Source organism: Prunus mume, linkage group LG4 (genome assembly GCF_029339155.1).
Source record: "Prunus mume cultivar Tortuosa linkage group LG4, ASM2933915v1, whole genome shotgun sequence".
Taxonomy (NCBI): Eukaryota; Viridiplantae; Streptophyta; class Magnoliopsida; order Rosales; family Rosaceae; genus Prunus; species Prunus mume.
Window position 1 is genome coordinate 9,443,561 of NC_142701.1, and position 19,672 is coordinate 9,463,232.

The 19,672-nt window shown below is 36.3% G+C and overlaps 3 protein-coding genes across 7 annotated transcripts; 2 read left to right on the forward strand and 1 right to left on the reverse strand.

Annotated features, from left to right (window-relative positions):
• The first annotated feature begins 2,395 nt into the window (after positions 1-2,395).
• MMH-1 (MUTM homolog-1) lies at positions 2,396-6,401 on the forward strand. 4 transcript variants are annotated; one of them, XM_016794039.2, is made up of 11 exons: positions 2,396-2,702; positions 2,818-2,869; positions 3,027-3,084; positions 3,877-3,945; positions 4,029-4,154; positions 4,326-4,376; positions 5,083-5,160; positions 5,290-5,382; positions 5,441-5,543; positions 5,619-5,653; positions 5,760-6,401. In XM_016794039.2, the coding sequence occupies exons 1-11, from the start codon at positions 2,474-2,476 to the stop codon at positions 6,165-6,167; spliced, it is 1,302 nt and encodes a 433-aa protein (XP_016649525.1). In that variant the 5' UTR covers positions 2,396-2,473; the 3' UTR covers positions 6,168-6,401. The 4 variants fall into 4 exon arrangements, with proteins under 4 accessions (XP_016649525.1, XP_008228723.1, XP_008228722.1 ...); XM_008230501.2 differs by lacking the exon at positions 5,441-5,543 and having other exon boundaries at positions 5,290-5,389; XM_008230500.2 differs by lacking the exon at positions 5,290-5,382 and having other exon boundaries at positions 2,397-2,702.
• Positions 6,402-6,502: 101 nt separating this feature from the next.
• On the reverse strand, positions 6,503-11,622 carry LOC103328108 (alpha/beta-Hydrolases superfamily protein). Its single transcript, XM_089050214.1, has 12 exons — positions 11,222-11,622; positions 10,624-10,699; positions 10,457-10,542; positions 10,049-10,142; positions 9,867-9,943; positions 9,573-9,700; positions 9,111-9,182; positions 8,549-8,619; positions 8,294-8,369; positions 7,365-7,508; positions 7,172-7,269; positions 6,503-6,706 (listed from the first exon to the last, which is right to left on the reverse strand). Exons 1-11 carry the CDS (start codon positions 11,525-11,527, stop codon positions 7,230-7,232), a joined length of 1,170 nt encoding a protein of 389 aa, XP_088906340.1. The 5' UTR covers positions 11,528-11,622; the 3' UTR covers positions 6,503-6,706; positions 7,172-7,229.
• An 897-nt stretch (positions 11,623-12,519) lies between these two features.
• LOC103328107 (protein FAR1-RELATED SEQUENCE 8) lies at positions 12,520-17,464 on the forward strand. 2 transcript variants are annotated; one of them, XM_089050213.1, is made up of 3 exons: positions 12,520-12,671; positions 13,632-15,977; positions 17,025-17,464. In XM_089050213.1, the coding sequence occupies exons 1-2, from the start codon at positions 12,603-12,605 to the stop codon at positions 15,795-15,797; spliced, it is 2,235 nt and encodes a 744-aa protein (XP_088906339.1). In that variant the 5' UTR covers positions 12,520-12,602; the 3' UTR covers positions 15,798-15,977; positions 17,025-17,464. The 2 variants fall into 2 exon arrangements, with proteins under 2 accessions (XP_088906339.1, XP_016649292.2); XM_016793806.2 differs by having other exon boundaries at positions 17,034-17,464.
• Positions 17,465-19,672: the final 2,208 nt, after the last annotated feature.

The window sequence follows — 19,672 nt, forward strand, 5'->3', positions numbered from 1 at the left end:
CATAGTAGCTAGTGTGAGAAACTTCACTTCCTCCTTCTAGTTTAGACTATCTGTGTGTAAAAAACTCCCCCTCCTCCTTCTAGTTTAGACCATCGCTTGTATTAAAAACGAAAACAAAAATCCTTTCTTACTCCATATGAGATTTTTGAGGACCATAATACAAATGGGGCATAAGTTAAAGGACTAGTGCTCTCAAAAAAATCTTTTAATTTTTTTTTTTTTGAAGGAATATTTTGTTAATGAAAAATAAAGCCCACAAAATAGCAACTCAAAGGTGCTAAAAAAATATCAAGGAACATTGCACAACACTAGACAAGAAGAGTGCCTACCAAATAATAAACCAAACTGAAGGCACAAACAAAGGCATAACAGAATACAAACCTTTTCATGCATAGGAGAAAATGCATCATAAATGAAGGTGTACGATTTTGTATAGGCCCCAAAAGTTGAAGTATTAGAGCACTTCCAGCAGTTTGCCCTTTGACATGGCAAGAGAGGGCTAGGGCAGCTACTATTCACATAAATAGTGCCTGCCTTTGCAAAAAATTGTGGTGTTTCCACCAATTGCTATGACAACAACTATTCACATGAGATATGTAAAAAGTATCAAGGAACATTGCACAACACTAGACAAGAAGAGTGTCTAACAAATAGTAAACCAAACTAAAGGCACTAAACAAAGGCATAAAAGAGTACAAACCTTTTCAGGCATAGGAGAAAATGCATTATAAATGAAGGTGTACGATTTTGTATAAGGCCCCAAAAGTTGAAGTATTAGAGCACTTCCAGTAGTTTACCCTTTGCCATGGCGCCGGAGGGGGGGCTATGGCAGCTACTATTCACATGAATAGTGGCTGCCTATGCAAAAGGTTGTGGTGTTTCCACCAATTGCCATGGCAACAACTATTCACATGAGATATGAGGTGAGAAATTTGTATAGAGTTTTGGTGTGAAGTGAAAACTATGACTAAGTATTTATTTTTTAAAAATCTGAATTTTTTTTTGTATTTTGTTAAGATTTTTTTAAATTTTTTTTGTTGCTGACGTCAGCAAACCCGGGCTTAAACTATGGCTGATCTTGCTTGAGGGTTGGCCTGGTTTCGTGAGCTCCACCTCCTGCCAGGGCTAGCCCTTGCTGCTGGAAATGTTTTTTGGCCCAAACCCACCCAGCCCGAGCCCAGCCTTAGCTGCTGGAAGTGCTCTTAATGGATAGATATCTCCTTGGGACGTATCATATGTACAATATGAACTATACAGTATAGGTTATTGAATACAAGGCCCATTTCTACTTTCAGAATTAATTGTTTTCCTGTTTGTAGGTTTTTTTTTTGGTCAAAACTTTTTATAGGTTGGATGAGTGCTCTTGGAGTTCATTTCTTACGTGCCATAAACTTACGTGCCTTTGAGTTCATTTCTTAGGTTATTCATGCAACGGAAGATCCTAAATTTGAGACTTTCTACACCAAAAAAATTCTTTTAAAACTGCGCTTCTGGGGGTGGTGATGAAGTAATTGAGCTTATTCCATTGCTAGTCAGCTCGTGTACAAGCCTCTTGAAGCTTGGGAGGTCAGTGAAGTTAGACCACGAACACAAGAACCTTATCAAACTATGATATTTGAAAAGTTCATAAAAAATGAACACATTACGGGATGAGTAGAACAACGGAGAATGTGTATAGGCAAAAATAGTGTTATATGTAGTTCAATCTCTTGCTCACCATTTGTTGATGACCCAAAATTTGGCACAACAAAGTAAGACCGACATAATTACACCAAGAACACGAGTGAAGCATCGTGGTTTACTGAAGTCGGGTTACATACACGTTGAGTAGTTTTGCGATTTTCATTATGATAATGTAGGTTACATTTTATAAGAGGAGAAAGCTTGTAAAAGTAAAAATAAATAATGTATGGGGAATTAGGATACAATGTAACCGTTGAGTACTTTCGAGATTTTCACAAAGATAATATAGCTTACATTTTACAATAGCAGAAAGCCTGTGAGAGTTCCCTCAAATGGGCAAAGGCTTGGGCCTTCTTCACTTGTGAGCTTCCGGTTTAAGCTAACCCCATGACTATGATAATTTGGACCAAGTTTGAATGCCAACCACATTTTGCTTCAATGGTTGGTTGTGATAAACTTTCACAACCAATGTTGCTATCAAGAAAAAACAAGAAAAAGAAATAGTAAAGATTTTAAATAAAAACACTTACATTTAGCAATGGATGCTGTCCCCAACAGCCCATTGACTACACCAAATCTCAGCCGTTGATCCACATATCTCCATCACACAGCCATTTTCTTACACATCAACGGTTCATGTTCCACACACTCATGCACCAACCGCGCCAGATTCCACCTTACTCCACTTTGACTCCCCCACAAAACCCCAAAGACCTCCATTGGATACGCATTCCACCCTCACTCTGTCACACGGACTCCACCAAAAAAGCGCGCGAACCGAAGCGACGAAATGCCCGAGCTACCGGAGGTGGAGGCGGCCCGGAGGGCCATAGAGGAAAACTGCCTGGGGAAGAAGATAACGAAAGCGCTCATCGCCGACGACCCCAAAGTCATCGACGGAGTCTCTCGCGCCGACTTCGAGGCGTCGCTCTTGGGAAAGACCATCGTCTCTGCTCACCGCAAGGGCAAGAACTTGTGGCTCCGCCTCGACTCTCCTCCTTTCCCTTCCTTCCAATTCGGTGCCGTTTCGATACTTATAATCACCATTGTTGTCAATTTTATCATCACTGTGACAATGTACTGCGAAAATTCATATGTAATAATGTCTGGTGTTTGTGGTTGTATGAGTTTCAGGGATGGCGGGTGCTATATATATTAAAGGGGTCGCGGTCACCAAATATAAGAGGTAAGGGTGTTTGCCCATGAAGTGAAATAAAATAGAAAGACTGAATTTTTGGGTTCCCTTTGGTGTTTTGGGCTGACCCAAACGAAGGGTTCAAGTAAAGAAGTGATTTTTTATTTTATTTTTATTTTTACATGATGTTTGATTGAATTGCTTTCAGGTCTGCTGTAAAGGACACTGATGAGTGGCCTTCCAAGTATTCCAAGTTATTTGTTGAAGTACGTAAGAATTAATATTCTAAGTCACCAACGGTGATGTTTTTTTGGTTTTTTGTTTTATATATGCTTATTTGGTAATGATTTTATCAAAATGAAATTACTGAGGCTGTGAGGGTTTCTCTGAGTCTGAGTCTAGTTGTTCGTGGTTTTAGCAGGAAATGTATTCGAATGAGAGACAACTTATTAGCGATTGTAATTATAGCTACTAAACAAGGTCTTTGGTTTCTGAGACATTTCAGAGTACTCTAAGTTAACAGCCACTCTTTGAAGGTGTATATTCTTTTAGGATTTTCTGAATTTTAAATTATCTCACATGCGAATGTTGAAGAAGGAAAAAATAAAAAGGGTGAGGATTTCCTTATAATTTTTTAATGAATGTGAATATTTATGTGTCTTCCATGCTGCAAGCAACAATGGTGCGGACCTTTCTTTATCTGAGATTTTATGTGCTTGAGAGCAGTTGGTAAAGGAAATAGTTGATGTGAATATTCTTATGTGATTCTGCTTCATGATCAAGTTTCACTTCAATTGCAATTAGTTCCTTTCTACAATAGTTTGAGCCATTAAAACTCATGGATGTATATTTCTTTTTCAATTTCTTTTCTCAAGTTTGTTTCTTATCCCACTAGCAATCAAAGTGGAGTAGTAATTGTCTGACTCATTTATTTGTACTGATTGTAAACAATTTTATGAAGTACTTTCATGGATTTGATTGATCTGTTTTTTTGAATAAAATATGGGTCATATTGTGCGTTAACTTATCCCATTATGACTCACATACTCCTTGGGCAGCTGGATGATGGTCTGGAGTTCTCTTTCACTGACAAGAGGCGGTTTGCTAGAGTCCGCTTGCTCAAAGATGTATATAATATCCTCCTTAACCTCTAAAGTTTTCATGTTCTTTTAAGCTGGCACTCTAATAAGCTTTCAATTTGTTGGTACAGCCAGCATCTGTGCCTCCCATATCTGAGCTTGGGCCTGATGCTCTCTTGGAGCCTATGACTGGGGATGAACTTTTTGAATCCTTGAGCAAGAAGAAAATTGCAATTAAGACTCTATTGCTTGATCAGGTTAGTACAGCTTACTTCATTTTTTTAGCGTGTCAAATGATGGATAATATTACCATGGAATACAAATAAAAGGCTATTCTACAAGTGTATAGTTGTATGTGTAGATATTGTTTTAAATTCTCTGTTATGTGTTTACAGTATAGATAATACCCTTTTTTTACATGTTTGCAGAGTTACATTTCAGGAATTGGAAATTGGGTTGCTGATGAAGTACTATACCAAGTCAGTTTGGTCTTTATACTTGTCCTTTTTCTTATTTACATTCTAGTTGACATGAGATTGAACTATTCTAGGGACCCAAATGATGGGGTAAGATTGAGATACTGTATGGTCCCAGAAAAATGATGAGATTGAGATGGATGAGTTGCAATACTGAAAACTGAATAATTTTCGGTTAACTAGAATATGAGCTGGTCTGGATAAGAGAGATATATTGATGACCTAAATTTACAAGGGCCGTAGGATTAGGGATTCTTTGTATGCTCTTTTAACATTTGATGCATCCAATTCAGAATAAGTAGTTAATTCCAAGAGTCTTGTCTAAAAACAACATATCCAAATGTAACCTAAGATGATTTGGTCATAGTGAGTAATTACTGAGAATGGAAACTTGCAAGAGAGATAGTATGCTTCGGGTTAACCAACCTTCAGAGTCTAAAATGACTTCTGGTTGTGACAGGAAGAAAGAGCATGCACTTTGCTGACCTCCATTAGCCAGGGTTTATGGCTTTGTGAAATTCAATTATTTTTTCCAGGGGATTGGAAATATGCTCAATTGAATTCCTTTTATATGATACGTAAAGAAACTTCTAATTTACGCCTGGTGCTGATTCTTAGAGCTAGAAGCTTTAAATTATTACTGGTTTTCTTTTGTAGGTCTAGATTATGCCTGATGGTGGACTTTTACAGTTTATCTGATTTCTTACAGGCAAGAATTCATCCAGAGCAAAGTGCTGCCAGCTTGTCGAAAGAAAATTATGGAAATTTGCACAAGAGCATCAAAGAGGTGAGAGATTTAACTTCTTGTATTGAGTCTCTGCTAGTACCTGTACCTGTACTTTTATTTTTTATTTTTATTTTTCCAAGAGGTGAATATGCATTCTTCATTGCAAATATAGAGGATGAATACCTGTAGGTTATTGAATATGCGGTTCAAGTTGATGCAGACTCTATCCAGTTTCCCTGTGAATGGTTGTTTCATTTTCGGTGGGGCAAAAAGCCCGGAAAAGTTAATGGTAAGAAACTGGAAATATATGTGGTCATTTTGACAAGAGTTTATTTTACAGGTTATCAAAAAATCACTTGAAGTTGGGGCAGATAGTAGTCAATTTCCAAGTAATTGGATTTTTCATTCCCGTGAAAAGAAGTCTGGAAAGGCTTTTGTTGATGGTTTGGTTTCTGACCCTCGTGTGATTATATGTTATTGCCTAACATTTGGTTAATTTATGTTTTCATGTAATGCAGGGAGGAAAATTGACTTTATCACGGTTGGTAGCAGGGTATGTCATGCTAAAAGAGGCCCTCTTGTATTGCTCTTGTGGCAATTCTAAGTTTTTCTTTTCAGTGGTCCTTATTTATTTTTTACTTTGGGTTTTGTTCTTCTAGACTACAGCGTATGTACCAGAGCTTCAGAAGTTAAGTGGACAGCAAGCTGCCAGAGCAGGGAGTAAACAAGCTAACAAGAGAAAAGGGCATGGTGATGGTGTCAATGATGATGTTAATGAAGCAGCGAGTGATGAAGAAGTTAATGGAAGTGTGCAGTCAAAGAAAGGGAGGAAGCCTAGAGGTCAAGGTAAGAGGTCATCAGCAAAAAGAAAATCTATAGAGAGTGATGATGAAGACAATGCCAATGACAGTGAGGACGATGACGATGATGACAATGATGATCGTCATGATGAAGATCAAAAGAATAAAACAAGAAAAGTGACCAATAATAAGCAATCCAAGGTAGAGAAGACATCAAAGAAAACAGTCCAGACCAGTCAGAATAGTAAGAAGAAGAAAGCAAAATAGGTAGCTACCGAGATATATTCAACACCTATGATGCGAAGCCCAGCTCTTTTTGGAAGTACGGGATGATGGGCGTACAAGCGGATTCAGTTTTTGTAACTAACTCTACCCAGCGGATTCAGTTATTGTAGCCAACTCTAGCCAGTAGTAAGCCTTTTTTTATTATGAAATTGGCCAGTGCTAATTATGTGGTTATACTAATGACTTCCATTATGTATTATATGCGCAATTGTTGTTGGAAAATATACTCTCTTTGCTTGCACCTAAAGAGGCGAATAATCTTGACTGGACTTTCAAGATACAAGACTACTAACAATGGCAGAACAGAAAGAAGACAATTATGAAATTCTTAGTTTTTATTTATCGTTGTTTACTATAATGCATGTAAAAAAGAAGAATATATTTTAAAAAATCCGAGTACAAATGTTTACAATATGATACACACAACAAAAAAGGAGAAATATTTACACACGAACTGCCAAGGCAGCTGGTAGGATCTTTTGGCAGTTTAATGAATCCCCTCAAGTCATGCAGCTGTTTAACTGAAAGGAAATCAGAGAGTAAAGGAGCATTGTTAGGTGAATTCTCCTCGTACTTATTGTTATGTCATTGACGACTTGGAAATTTAAGAACAGAAAACAATCGGGCATTCCAACAGAGAAATCATATCACTTCAAGTCATAGAACTAATGAGCACATTAATAGAATTATATATAAACCATGCAGCTCTAGTATGCTCATGCAGTCTGCAGATAATTATATGCTGTATCGGGGGGAAAGGGTAGGCTTCTGATGTACAGCAGTCTCCTTCGAAAATGCAACATGCTACAATTAATTGCTTCTGGAATAATATGATCACTTGATTGTAGCGAAACATATGCTACTTTATCAACTATTGTTTCATGTTTACCAGGGCACAAGGAGACCCTTCTCAAGTAGGTATTTGAATAATTTGCAGAAGTAATTCAACTAAGTTGACAGAAGATTTACAGGAAAGGTTTTCTTACCTATTAACTTGGAAGATGATGCTGATTTCCAGATTAAAGGTGGATTCGTGCATTGAACTTAAAAGAATACTCTCAGAGCAGTAACAACTCTCTCTGGCCTGTTGCATGTTTGTCAATACTTCATTGAGAAAAGTGAAAGAGGCAAAATGGTGTGAGACACATGAATTCTAACTGAAATCTGAAAGTCATTTACCAGTCCTCCTGTGGCATATGCCCAGCACCTTCTATCAACTTAAGCTTGACAGCAGTAGGGTTTCCTTCCTGAAACTCTTCCGCCACAGATTGAGGCAGATACTTGTCTGCAATCCCCCAAGCAACTAGAGTCGGTATATCCCAACTGAAGTCCAGAAGCCATTTTTTAGCAAGTCATCAGCAAAAAGTAAAATACATTATCAGAAACATGAAGATAAATGAAGTTAGAACAGTTATACAAAATTCAAAGTTGTCTTGTTGACCATGAAATGACAATCATCAAGTTGATAAGAGACCTATCACTATGGATGCAGTAAATGGCCAATCTGAGGTAAAAACAGAACTCTAGATACTTTATAAATTTGAATTGTGCACATTCACTCTCAGCTAAATGACTTTTTATACAATTCTTTTTTTGGACAGATTTTATACAATTCAACGATATTATAGAGGCACAAATAAAACGCTAAGCTATCTATTCTTGGCTGAAACATCTTGTGTCATAGAATTCTTTAGACTTCGTGCTAGAGGATGCAAAAAAGGTGCAATTTTTTAAGGTATAATGTTACTTTGAGGCAAATATTAGTCAAAACAGTAAAGACCAATGGATGTACAAGTTTCTCCTCTTTAACATCTGAAAAACAGAAATAGAACCCCACAAAACTGTCTATGATTTGACCATCGGAGCCTTTCTTCATATTATCATCTCTCCACGTTAACTTGAGTTAGGTATTGACTTATAACACACGAATTTTCCTTTAGGTTTTAACAGAGTCTGGCAGCTGTTATTCTAAATTCCAGAGAACTTTTTTATAGGCTCAAATTGTCATTTTAAATCTGTCAACCTTTCGAGTTCAAAGCTATAAACATATGACAAAAGCATGCAAACGAGAGCCAACGTATTTAAAAGATAACACAGTAAAGGTATACCTTCCAGATGCAAAGCCAGATGCTATTTGGGTTGATATATTATTGAAATTGGCCTTTCTTGTCGCTTCAAGTATAGCTGAAACATTGATAAAAAAAAATGATATTTGAAAGGTTAAGAGAACCTTACTTCTGCTCATACTCATAATTAACTTCAACTCAACATTACTTCAGAGATTAAAGGGCCCAATTATTTATTAGAAATCTAAAAATGTAAACATTGAATAATAGGGTCCTCTGAAGAAATGGATTACAAACCAAATCCAGGTCCACTGCTTGAAAGATATGGTAACCGGTACACATCAGCCTTTTCCAGCTTCAAGACGTAACTGTTGAAAGAAGACATGCTTTTTGTAAGAGCTACGCCAAATCTCATTAGATATGAAGACATGCTTTTTGTAAGAGCTATGCCAAATCTCATTAGATATGAAGACATGCTTTTTGTAAGAGCTATGCCAAATCTCATTAGATATGTCAATGATGCTCTTTTTCTTTTTTCCTTCTTTAAGTTTTATTTACTTCTAATATTGTTAGAAACTCGGTTGTCTGATAAATTTAGTTTAGTCTGTTACATGCCTTTTGCATTACCAATGCTTTGGTTATAGCACCATGGAGAATATGCATATCTTGAAACCTAAGATTTGACATCTTTATCCACTTAACACAATGCCTAATACCAACTACTAGCATCCTCAGGGCCTAAAAAAAGTACAAGCATCCTCAGTTTAGCAGCAAGGTTGTTAATATGCTTTCCATGGCCAACAAGACGGATATATCTTATGTGATTCCACAGAACTGGATAAAAGAACTAGATACGTACGCGCTACCTGCTTCAATAAAGCGCTCTGCCATAACAGCATTCTGGCATGTAAATTCACCAAAAAGAGGAATTCTGAAAAGAATCAAAAGACAATTGGAATGAAAATTTAGAAATAGATAGTACAAAGAAAATTAGAAACTAACTGTTAAATGTCTGATCAGCTCAAAAAGAGAAAACGTGTAAAGTCTCTATCCTCCTTCATCATGATGCAATAAATAATTGAACTTTTAATCATCCATGTTTTCTACTTGGAAGTGCCCTAGCGTTTGGTTAAGCATGCCTTTCTCTTGAAATATTTCAATAAATATGTCGTCTAATTAACTTGAATTCGAGGATAACGTAAAAACTGTAACTAGTATTTTTACCTTCATGGCAGAAACAGTTCTTCATTAGAAAAAACATGTCAAGAGGTAAACCTGGCTTTTAATATCATGTTATTTTTTTCAAGTGAGAACATCAAACCTTAGTTGCTTAAACAGTCCAGGAACAGGAGATGAAACTGTGAGTGGACTATTTAGAATTGCGAGCTTTGATATTCTGCTTCGGTTTTTTAAGGCCCATGTCAATCCATATGAACCTACAAGAAATCCCTTCAAGGGGAGAATTAAAGCATGTAAGATACATAGTTTAATTACAAGAGAACCTATAACATAGATTTAACAATAGCTTGACTAGACTTTACTGAAATCTTTTGAACCAGAATATCTTTCATGACAAACACCAGTCCAATAGCTTGTCTTCTACAAGTGTTCAAACCTGAACGACCAGATAGAAAGGAGATTTGACCCCCAGCACATCTAGTAATTTGTCAAACTCTTCATGGAACTCCTCTTCTGTAGCGGAAACCAATATTTTTTTATATACAAAAAGAGCATTATAGGAGGCTCCCCTCGAAATAAAAATTCTGACATGAAAAGTCTTCTACTAAAAGAATATACCTTTGTAATCAAATCCATATCCAGGCTGTGGCTTGTCACTGAAACCAAATCCTAGCCAATCAGGTGCAAAGCAGTGGAACCCAAGTTCTGACATCTATTCAAGATAAAGGTAATAATTAAGAAGTTTAGCAGCAATGACAGCTAAGGCAGTCTAAGTCACAATAAAGACTCAAATTACATGAACATGAATTTTTTTTGAATGATATTCAAGAAAAGAGTAGTCTAAAAAAATTCATAGACTAGAGATTCAAGAGAATGTCTGAGCATGTAGGTGTGGTCAAAAGATTGTAACATGGATTATCTACTCTACAGTTTCTTAAGCTTTCTGCCCTAAGTATTTACAATAAGCCAAAATCAGCAAAATAAATAGAAGTAGTCTATAACATCGAAAACGAAATTCAGCTAGACCTGAGACATAACGTTTCTGTAGCTATAAGATTGTGTGGGAGCACCATGAAGAAAGATAACTGTTCCACCTTGGCTCTCAGCTGATCCTGCAAAGTAAAACCGCTCTTATAAAGTTAAAAAGAACACAAAGAGGAACTAGTATAATGTGGCAACATAATTTTTTTTACCAGTTTCTCTCACAAACCATACATGCTCCCCCGATCTGACGTATTTTCCATATTCCTTCCCCTTGTCTTCTATCCTCTAGAGTCAAAAGCAAGAAATTAAATATTTACAAATATCTGGCTATATATCAACTTTCAAATAATAGCATGTCACATGAAAAATTTAGAGCACATTTCTGAATGACTACAAATTCAAGAACTCCACAGCCATGATGGTATTGCATACTATTTTCTGGTGAAAGACTTTTTTTTTTTATGAGTCTGGTGAAAGACTTTTTCCTTCATAGTATGCTATAACTTCTATCTTGTGCATCAATGGCATTCCAAAGTCCAAAATCCAAATTCCATCTTTCAACTTTCGTTAAAGCTACGAGTAATTCCAAAGCAAACATTGACTCAACTGCACTCAACATTCACAACCCTGTGTGGTTCCCTTGTATGATATATCTATACAATTCTCAGAATTGCTTTAACAATGACACTATTTTAAATTGAATTGAAATCTGTTGACAAATAGACAATATCATAAGATTGAATACATCAATAAAGAGAATTCGTCAGCAATTCTTCATAAAAACAGTTAACTCAAACTAGAGCTCACATAAAGCATTTGGCCGACATTGCCAGACTCTGCAGGGCTCTCAATGATCTGAATGGCGCTGCGGCTTGACGGGTTATCAGTGACAAAGCCAAAGGGATTGAAAGCTGACGAGTCTTTGTCTTCGTCTTTGTCCTCGGTTTTTTCCTGGTCTGCAGCACTGGCTATGACTCTTGCTCTTCTTCTACTGCCACTACAACTTGCAAGCCAGCCTATTTGGGATTTGGGTTTGAAAGGATTGAGTATTGAGGACAGAGGGGAATAAGAGGGAGGGAGGTTGAGAGGCAGAGAGAGAAGAGCCCAAGCCATTTTTTCTGGTTGTGGCTGTTGGAGCTTGGAAGTTGAGAACCAACGGTTTGAAAATGAGTAGATACAGGTACAACTGTAGTCTGTTGCCAAAGTTTAGCTTGCTCAAGTTCATTCTTTCCCAACCACGCGTTTATAATTTGCACAACTTTTTGACCCAAACTAAAATCACACAAAGGAATTTTCTTTCTGCCAACTAGTGTGAATTTACTATGAAAAAGTATGAATTTACCATATTATCATCATTTAATTAATAATTTCAAATTTTAATTTTTGCATTAATCAATGACATTTTCTAGTATTTTAAATGTTTCACCATTATCTGCTTTTCGCTTTATATATATAGATTCTTTATGTATGTCTTGTGCATGTGTTTAAGTGCCCTTCATCAAAATATGTTACCTCTAAGAAAAATTAATGACAAAAAAAAAAAAATTATTTTTAAACAATTTAATAAAGCTGTGAACTCCCATTTTGAATTCACAGGATTGAAAAAAAATCGTTTGAGTCGAGCAATACATGTATAGTTGTATTTTGAAGGAGGAAATTTGAGTTTAACACAATTTGAATCGGAGATGGTCCAAGTTTAATGAAGAACAAAAAATGTTACTTCCAACCCAAGTGATCGAGAGCATTCATTTTATACTTGCATTGCGTTTGATTTTCCGCAATATTGCTTTGTATGAAAATTGTTTCAAATCAAATTAATGGCTCTAGCCTCTAGCATCATTGAACCAATGCAAATACGAGATACTATCATGTCTCAATACATATGTCGTGGTTCAAATTCTCATTTTTTATTTACATTTTTCATTGTATTAGAAAAATCCAAAATACTGAATAAAACACAAAACCTTGAATATATATTATAAAACATTGTACCTACGCCGCTTTGCATTCATTAACGGGAAAAAAGAAACTATTGATTATTTAATCCATTTATTAATTTGCAATTACGAGAAAAATGAAGGACTTAAATCCAAAAGAAAAAAGAAAAAAGCAAAAAACCGGTCCCAGCAGTTGAGGGTAAAACTAAGGTCACACAACTTTGACAGAAGGCGTGCTCAAAGCTCAAACCATGACCGGCGAAAACACTTTTTCTCCGAGCGACCAGGCCTTCTCAGCAAACTCTAACCTCCATATCACTGTAAGCTCGCGTTACCTTCTTCATCCACTCTGCTTGTAATTGTTCTTACAATTTATCTTACATTGTTCACTTTCTGTTTGATTCCTGAAAAAATTAGGGTTAAGAAAAGGAATTTTCAATGGAAAGGTAGATAAAAACCATTTGGGATTCAAAATTTAAAAATTATGGAGTAGGTTTGGAAATTCAGATACTGGGAAGTACTTAGCTTGCTTGAATAAAGCTGTGACAGAAAAAAAAAAATCGGAAATTTACAGTTGGCAACCAAATGGAAGAATTCAGTTTCTTTTTGAATCACTCTAAAATTTAAAAAAGATCGAAACTTTAAATGAAAGTAGCAGAGAATTATGCAACGGAGCTTTAGATACAACAGATAAGCATCCGAATTTTGCATCTGGTCTGTGCGTTGAGGGGATTGACAGGGAGGGTACTGACGAACTGAGCTACATTTATTGAAGATAGATAAACATCATATAGTGAATAATAGGATTGAGATTTTTCTATCACTCCGCAATAACAAAGAGCCTACTTTTTTCATAGCAAAGGAACAGCCAGAAAACAATATTTAAGGGAGTTTTCGATACATCATAAACGCATCAGAGTTTTGCGTATGTTCTGTACGTACATGTAGAGAGAGGGGCAACTGAGCTACGCGTATTAGAAGAAAGATAAGAATCATAAACTGAACAAGATGAGACTTTTCTGTCACTTTGCAACAACAAAATGGCGGTCATATGCATGCTTGGTTTGCAAGCTATTTACTTGATAAGTGACAACAGTTCATTTAGAAAGAAATTAGAAAACAAGATGGACTAGAAGTCCATCAGGAGCAATGCATCTAAAAAGAAAACCAAGCAATGACTTGATTGGCATGCTATGGTTCCATATTTTTTTTCTTATCTTTCATAAATTCTGCTTGTCTTTGGATTATCTTAAGAATTAATGACTTGTTTACTATTGCAGATACAAGAAGGTTCTCAAAACAGCGAGCAACTGCTGGAGAATGAAAACAATGACCTTGAAAATGACTGCGAGCAATTGTTTGAGATTGAAGGCAATGAGCCTGAAAGTGAAAGAGATGATACAAGTGATCAATTATTTGACATTCAAAGTAATGACCATGAAAATGACGGAGGTGATATAAATGAGCATCTGTTTGAAATTGAAGGCAATGACCATGAAAGTAGCAGGGATGATAGAACAATAATTGATTATCAAAATGGTGGATCTCAAGAAAAGGCCTATCCCCCACCAGTTGTGGGTTTAGAGTTTGATTCATATGATGATGCTTACAATTATTATAATTGCTATGCTAAGGAACTTGGATTTGCTATCAGGGTGAAATCCTCGTGGACAAAGCGTAACAGCAAGGAGAAGCGTGGTGCAGTGCTCTGTTGCAATTGTGAGGGTTTTAAAACAATTAAAGAAGCAAACAGCCGCAAGAAAGAAACAAGAACAGGCTGTCTAGCAATGATAAGGTTGAGATTAGTAGAATCAAACAGATGGAGAGTGGATGAAGTCAAGCTTGAACACAACCATTTATTCGATCCTGAAAGAGCTCAGAACTCCAAGTCGCACAAGAGGATGGACTCAGGAGCTAAAAGAAAGATGGAGCCAACTGTTGATGTTGAAGTACGCACAATCAAGTTATATCGGACGCCTGTCGTAGATGCAGTTGGTTATGGAAGCTCAAACTCAAACGAGGGAGAAACTAACAACCATGTTGATCGGTCCAAGCGATTGAAACTCAAAAATGGAGATGCAAGAGCAATTTATAAGTATTTTTGCCGGGTTCAGCTAACCGATCCTAATTTTTTCTATGTGATCGATCTCAATGATGAAGGGTATTTGAGGAATGTGTTTTGGATTGATTCCAGGTCTAGGGCAGCGTACAATTACTTTGGTGACGTGGTTTCATTTGAGACTACATGCTTGTCAAACAATTATGAGATTCCACTTGTTGCATTTGTTGGAGTAAATCACCATGGACAAACTATCTTGCTTGGTTGTGGTTTGCTAGCCGATGAGACACTAGAAACTTATATATGGTTATTTAGGGCGTGGCTTACATGTATGTCTGGTCGTCCTCCACAAACTATCATCACAAACCAGTGCAAGGCCATGCAAAGTGCTCTAGCAGAGGTATTTCCCAGGGCTCATCATCGTCTTTCTTCTTCACATGTCATGCAAAGTATTCTTGAGAATATGGGAGCAATACAAGAATATGAGGCATTTCAAATGATTTTGAGTAGGACTGTATGTGACTCAATAAAAGTAGATGAGTTTGAATTGGCTTGGGAGCATATGATTCAGAGATTTGGAATAAGGGATCATGAGTTTATTCAAACTTTGTATGATGATCGAGAGCGATGGGTTCCAGTTTACTCAAAAGACACAGTTTTTGCTGTAATGCCCAATTTTCAGAAAGCTGAGTCCACAAACCCATTTTTCGATGGTTATGTGCATCAACAAACTTCGTTGGAAGAGTTTCTTGATGTTTATGATGTAGTTTTAGAAAAGAAGCGTCAGGAAGAAGCTCATAATGATTTTGAGTCGAGAGAATTGACTCCAATGTTAAGAACAAGATGCTATTACGAGTTGCAACTCTCTAAGTTTTACACAAAAGATGTATTCCTAAAGTTTCAACATGAGGTTGTGATGATGACTTCTTGCTTTAGCATAACTCAAGTTCACACAAATGGACCACTTGTGACATACATGATCAAAGAACGTGAAGGGGAGGAAATTATGAGGGATAATAATAGGAACTTTGAAGTTATGTATGACAAAGCAGGAGCAGAAGTTCGTTGTATGTGCAGTTGCTTTAATTTAAATGGCTACCTATGCCGACACGCCTTATGCATCCTGAACTATAATGGTGTGGAAGAAATACCGTTTCAGTATATCTTGTCGAGATGGAGAAAAGACTTTAAGCGGTTGTATGTACCAGATCTTGGGAGCAATAATGTTGATATCACAAACCCAGTTCAGTGGTTTGATCATTTGTATAGAAGAGCGATGCAAGTTGTTCAGGAAGGGATGATTTCTCAGGATCACTATATGGTAACTTGGCAGGCGTTTAAAGAGTCTTTGAATAAGGTCCGTCTAGTAGCAGATAAGCATGTATAGTTTATAACAATGTGTATCTGAAGCCTTCCATCGTTCTTGCTGGAGAGATGATGTGCTGGTATTAATCAATACCCAGAAAAAACAAGAGAGAAAAAGACCGGCGATCTACTATATGAATAGAAGGGTAGAACCAAGGAAGACAGCTGAATACCGGGAATTCAGAGAGAAGGATCTGCAGAGGTACTTATGTGGATTATAAACTCAAATAAGATTCAAGCTAGTTGTTGACGACCTACCTAGTAGTAATTGGGGGTCATCATCTCCTAGGAGCCTATACAGAACTAAACTAGGGACCCACCAAAATTTAGTGTATAAATTTTTAGGATCAATAATTGAACCATCCGACCAGGCAAACTAAACACTTTTCTTGGAAAATGAAAGAGATTACTTGTTTCTGGAAATAATGTTGAAGGCAGAATCTCTCTTCTTTTTTTTCTTTTTCTTTTTTCACGCACTCACAAAGCTTTCCCTCCTCTCTTTCTCATTGGGAGGAAGAAGATAAGGGTCGGAAGCCCCCAGTTATAACTCTATCAAAAACCCAATTTGACAAGAAAAAAAAGACGTCAGGGCTTGTCTCTTTTTTCCTTTTGTTTCTCTTTACCTTTATATACGTTAGGCCTTATATTGCTTCTGCTTTTGTTAGGCCCTTATTGTTAGTTTCTTCTTTAACCATTTGTAAGTGTACCTTTGAACCTTGCTTGTGTTGCTGTCTGTGTATTTTGCTTGTTGGCATTTTCTGCAAATCAAGCCTTGCGTTTATGTTTTGGCATGGCATGGGGTTTTTGTTTAGTGTTTTGTAGTTAAATTCATTGTCAGGGATTGTTTTTGTTGGTTTATAAGTGTACTTAAATTTGAATATGTGGGACTGACAGAGTGTATAAATTTACGTAGTGTTATGAAGTGTCCGATTCTATTTGAGTATTTGTTCGTCATTTGTGATTGCATGGGGCTGTCTTGAGTCAAGAAAATAGCAAATTCTCCTTGATTATTCTTGGATCACTATTAATCTCCATCTTGATGGTAGTTATCATGACCGATAATCTAAGTGATATGTCTTGTATCGGAACTCTTTAGTTTACTTTTTATCATAGACAAGAATCGTGACCAAATTGTTGAACATAAGAACAACTTATATTGTCCTTGGATTATCTCTTCATTTTGTTCAATTGACACTTGAGTATTAATTGAATTTTTCAATTACGCATTGGCATTGCTAATGCTGTGTAGAAACTGCAGGTGTTTCTGGCACGTGCAAGAAGATGAAAGTTGTCGTTGAACAGTATAGAAGGTTAAGATCTACCACCAGGTGCAGAATGTTTGTAGGTTAGACACATTTGTTTCTTTCTTTGTAGTTTACATTGGAAGGGATCAAACCCTTGCCTACCATATCGGGCTTGACAGAATCAGTGGGGAAAGAAGACCCTGTTGAGCTCGACTCTAGTCCAGCTTTATGAAATGACTTAAGAGATGTAGTATAAGTAGGACCTTTGGAATCCTAACCCATTTCCATACCCTCCCTCTCCACTTGGGCTAACCCCAAGGGGTTCTAGACATTTGTTTCTTCAAGCTAGTTGAGCTGATATTGTACTCTCTTAGCTTCTTCCATTGTAATGTAAAAGATTGTATAGTCATTTAGTGATTTAGCATCCTTGGCTCTTGGACTTGCATGGTATTGTTCCCTTGAAGATAGCTTTACTCCTTTAACTTAGTAGTTTGAGTGTCATTGTTAACTTTGAAGGCTGTTTAACTCCACATCTTGTCAGTGAGTGTGATTGGGATTGGACAATTTCAAATGCCTGTATTCTTTTGGGGTCACAGGTACATATACGTGGTAGACGGAAACACGGACATGATATTTTTGGAAAAAGTTTACATGCTGTGCAATAATGCTAGGGCGCCAACTTTGTTACCAACTTATATGGCACGTGACATAATACTTATCATTTTAAAGGTCATATTTTTCAGTTTTATCATCAATTTTAATTTGCCCAATGATGGTACACGTCGGTAACTAGAATGGATATTGCCAATATAGCATGCATTAGCACCAATATAGTGGGCTTTCACGAAATAAGTAGTGCCAATGTTGTAGTAACTAGGCCGATAAAAACGAAAATAACCCTTACAGAAACATCTTAAGTAACAATCCCAGTAAATGGCCGAAGTGGTTGGAATTTTAGACGAGCACTTAATTAATCCTACATGCCTCATCCAGCACCGTGATTCGTGCCCAATGAAACGTGCGTTTCATTAATTTACTTGATCACCAAAGGCATGATTTTGAGGGGGAAGCCCAGAGAAGGAGAGAGGAGAGAGATCAGGAGGAGGGAGAGACCACCATTATTATTACTACACCAAGCTTCCTCATACTGAAACCACATCTATATTCCTCTTGTTTTGGTTACTTTGAGAACCATACTTTATATAGGGGGCCTATTTGATTTTGTAAGGCCTAAGTTTTTGTATTTTTGAATAGTTTTGAGAGGATTTTTTCAAAGCTACAATTTTTGAGTCAAGTGACTTTTGAGTCGAGGGACTTTTGGCTTGAGTTAAGGTCGATGAATCTTATTCAATCACTCTCAAAGTCAAAACACTTGCAGAATATTATAAATATTACAGTTGAGTAAAGCATTTTTGGGCACAATTGGTACGAATACGATTGTATTTTCACCGCAAGTTTTTTGGTATCCTTTTTTCTTGTCGGGGTCAATTACATTTTGCACCCCTAGTTGTTTGGGTCATCTAATAGAGTTTGGTTTCTGTCTTTTAAAAGTTGGTGATGTGAACCCTTACAAATTACAAATTGTTACACCATTGGTCCTTCCGTTCACCCAACTATCGAGTAAACCACTATTTATTTACATGGCTCTCGGTTGGCCTTTTTTGTTTTGCTTACTTAAGCACTAGGTTGATGCCACGTGGATTGACATGTGTCAGAGGAGCAACAAATAAGAACTTCTTTTTTAAAGACAAAATCACATAAAATTTGTTCAAAAATTCCTATTTATAATTGATGATTAGCACAACAACAATGAGTGAAACTACATGTTTTCAAAACATTTACAAAAATTAATGTTAATTTTTTAAAATTATTTCTTAAACGTATTATGGTCTAATTATGTAATAACCTTGATTATTTTTGTGGAAAATCGGAAGGGCCAATAGTGTATTAATTCATAATTTATAAAGTTGTAAAGTAAGAACTAGACTTTTAAAAAAAAAATACGTGGACCAAACTGTTTGTGTATATTTTCAAGGAATTAGCTTTCCATTCTTTACGGCTTATTTTGGAAATAGAAATTCAACATTTTAATTATACTTTGACGGTCAAATCCATTCCTTATGGCTTATTCTGCCTTTTTCCAATCGGATGATGGTGGTGGTTGTTTGGTTTTTTTAAAACTTATTTTTAACAACTAAAATAGTTTTTTTTATGATACAATTATAATTTTTAAATTAGTTTTTTTTTTTAACCTTTAGATTAGATCTAAGGGTGATTGACCACAGTTTCCTTTGACTACGAGGGTTAGGAGAACGGGATTGAGAAATATGGTATAATGACTGGAAAAAAATTGTTTATTAAATTATTGGACATTAATTAACAATACATTAAAAAAAAACAAAAGTCATTTTTGGTCCCTATAGTTTGGCACTTCAACCACTTTTGACCATGTAGTTTCAATTCTGTCAATTTTGCCATTGTAGTTACGTATTTGTAGCAATTCAAGGACATGCTAATATTCTTGTTAATTTATTTAATGATGCAAGGGACAATTTTGTCAACGCAAAACCCTTGAGAGTAAAAGCTTGTCTAAAATTCTCCCCATTTTATATTAGGGCTCGAAATTCAACCATTAATTCCAATTTTTGAAGAA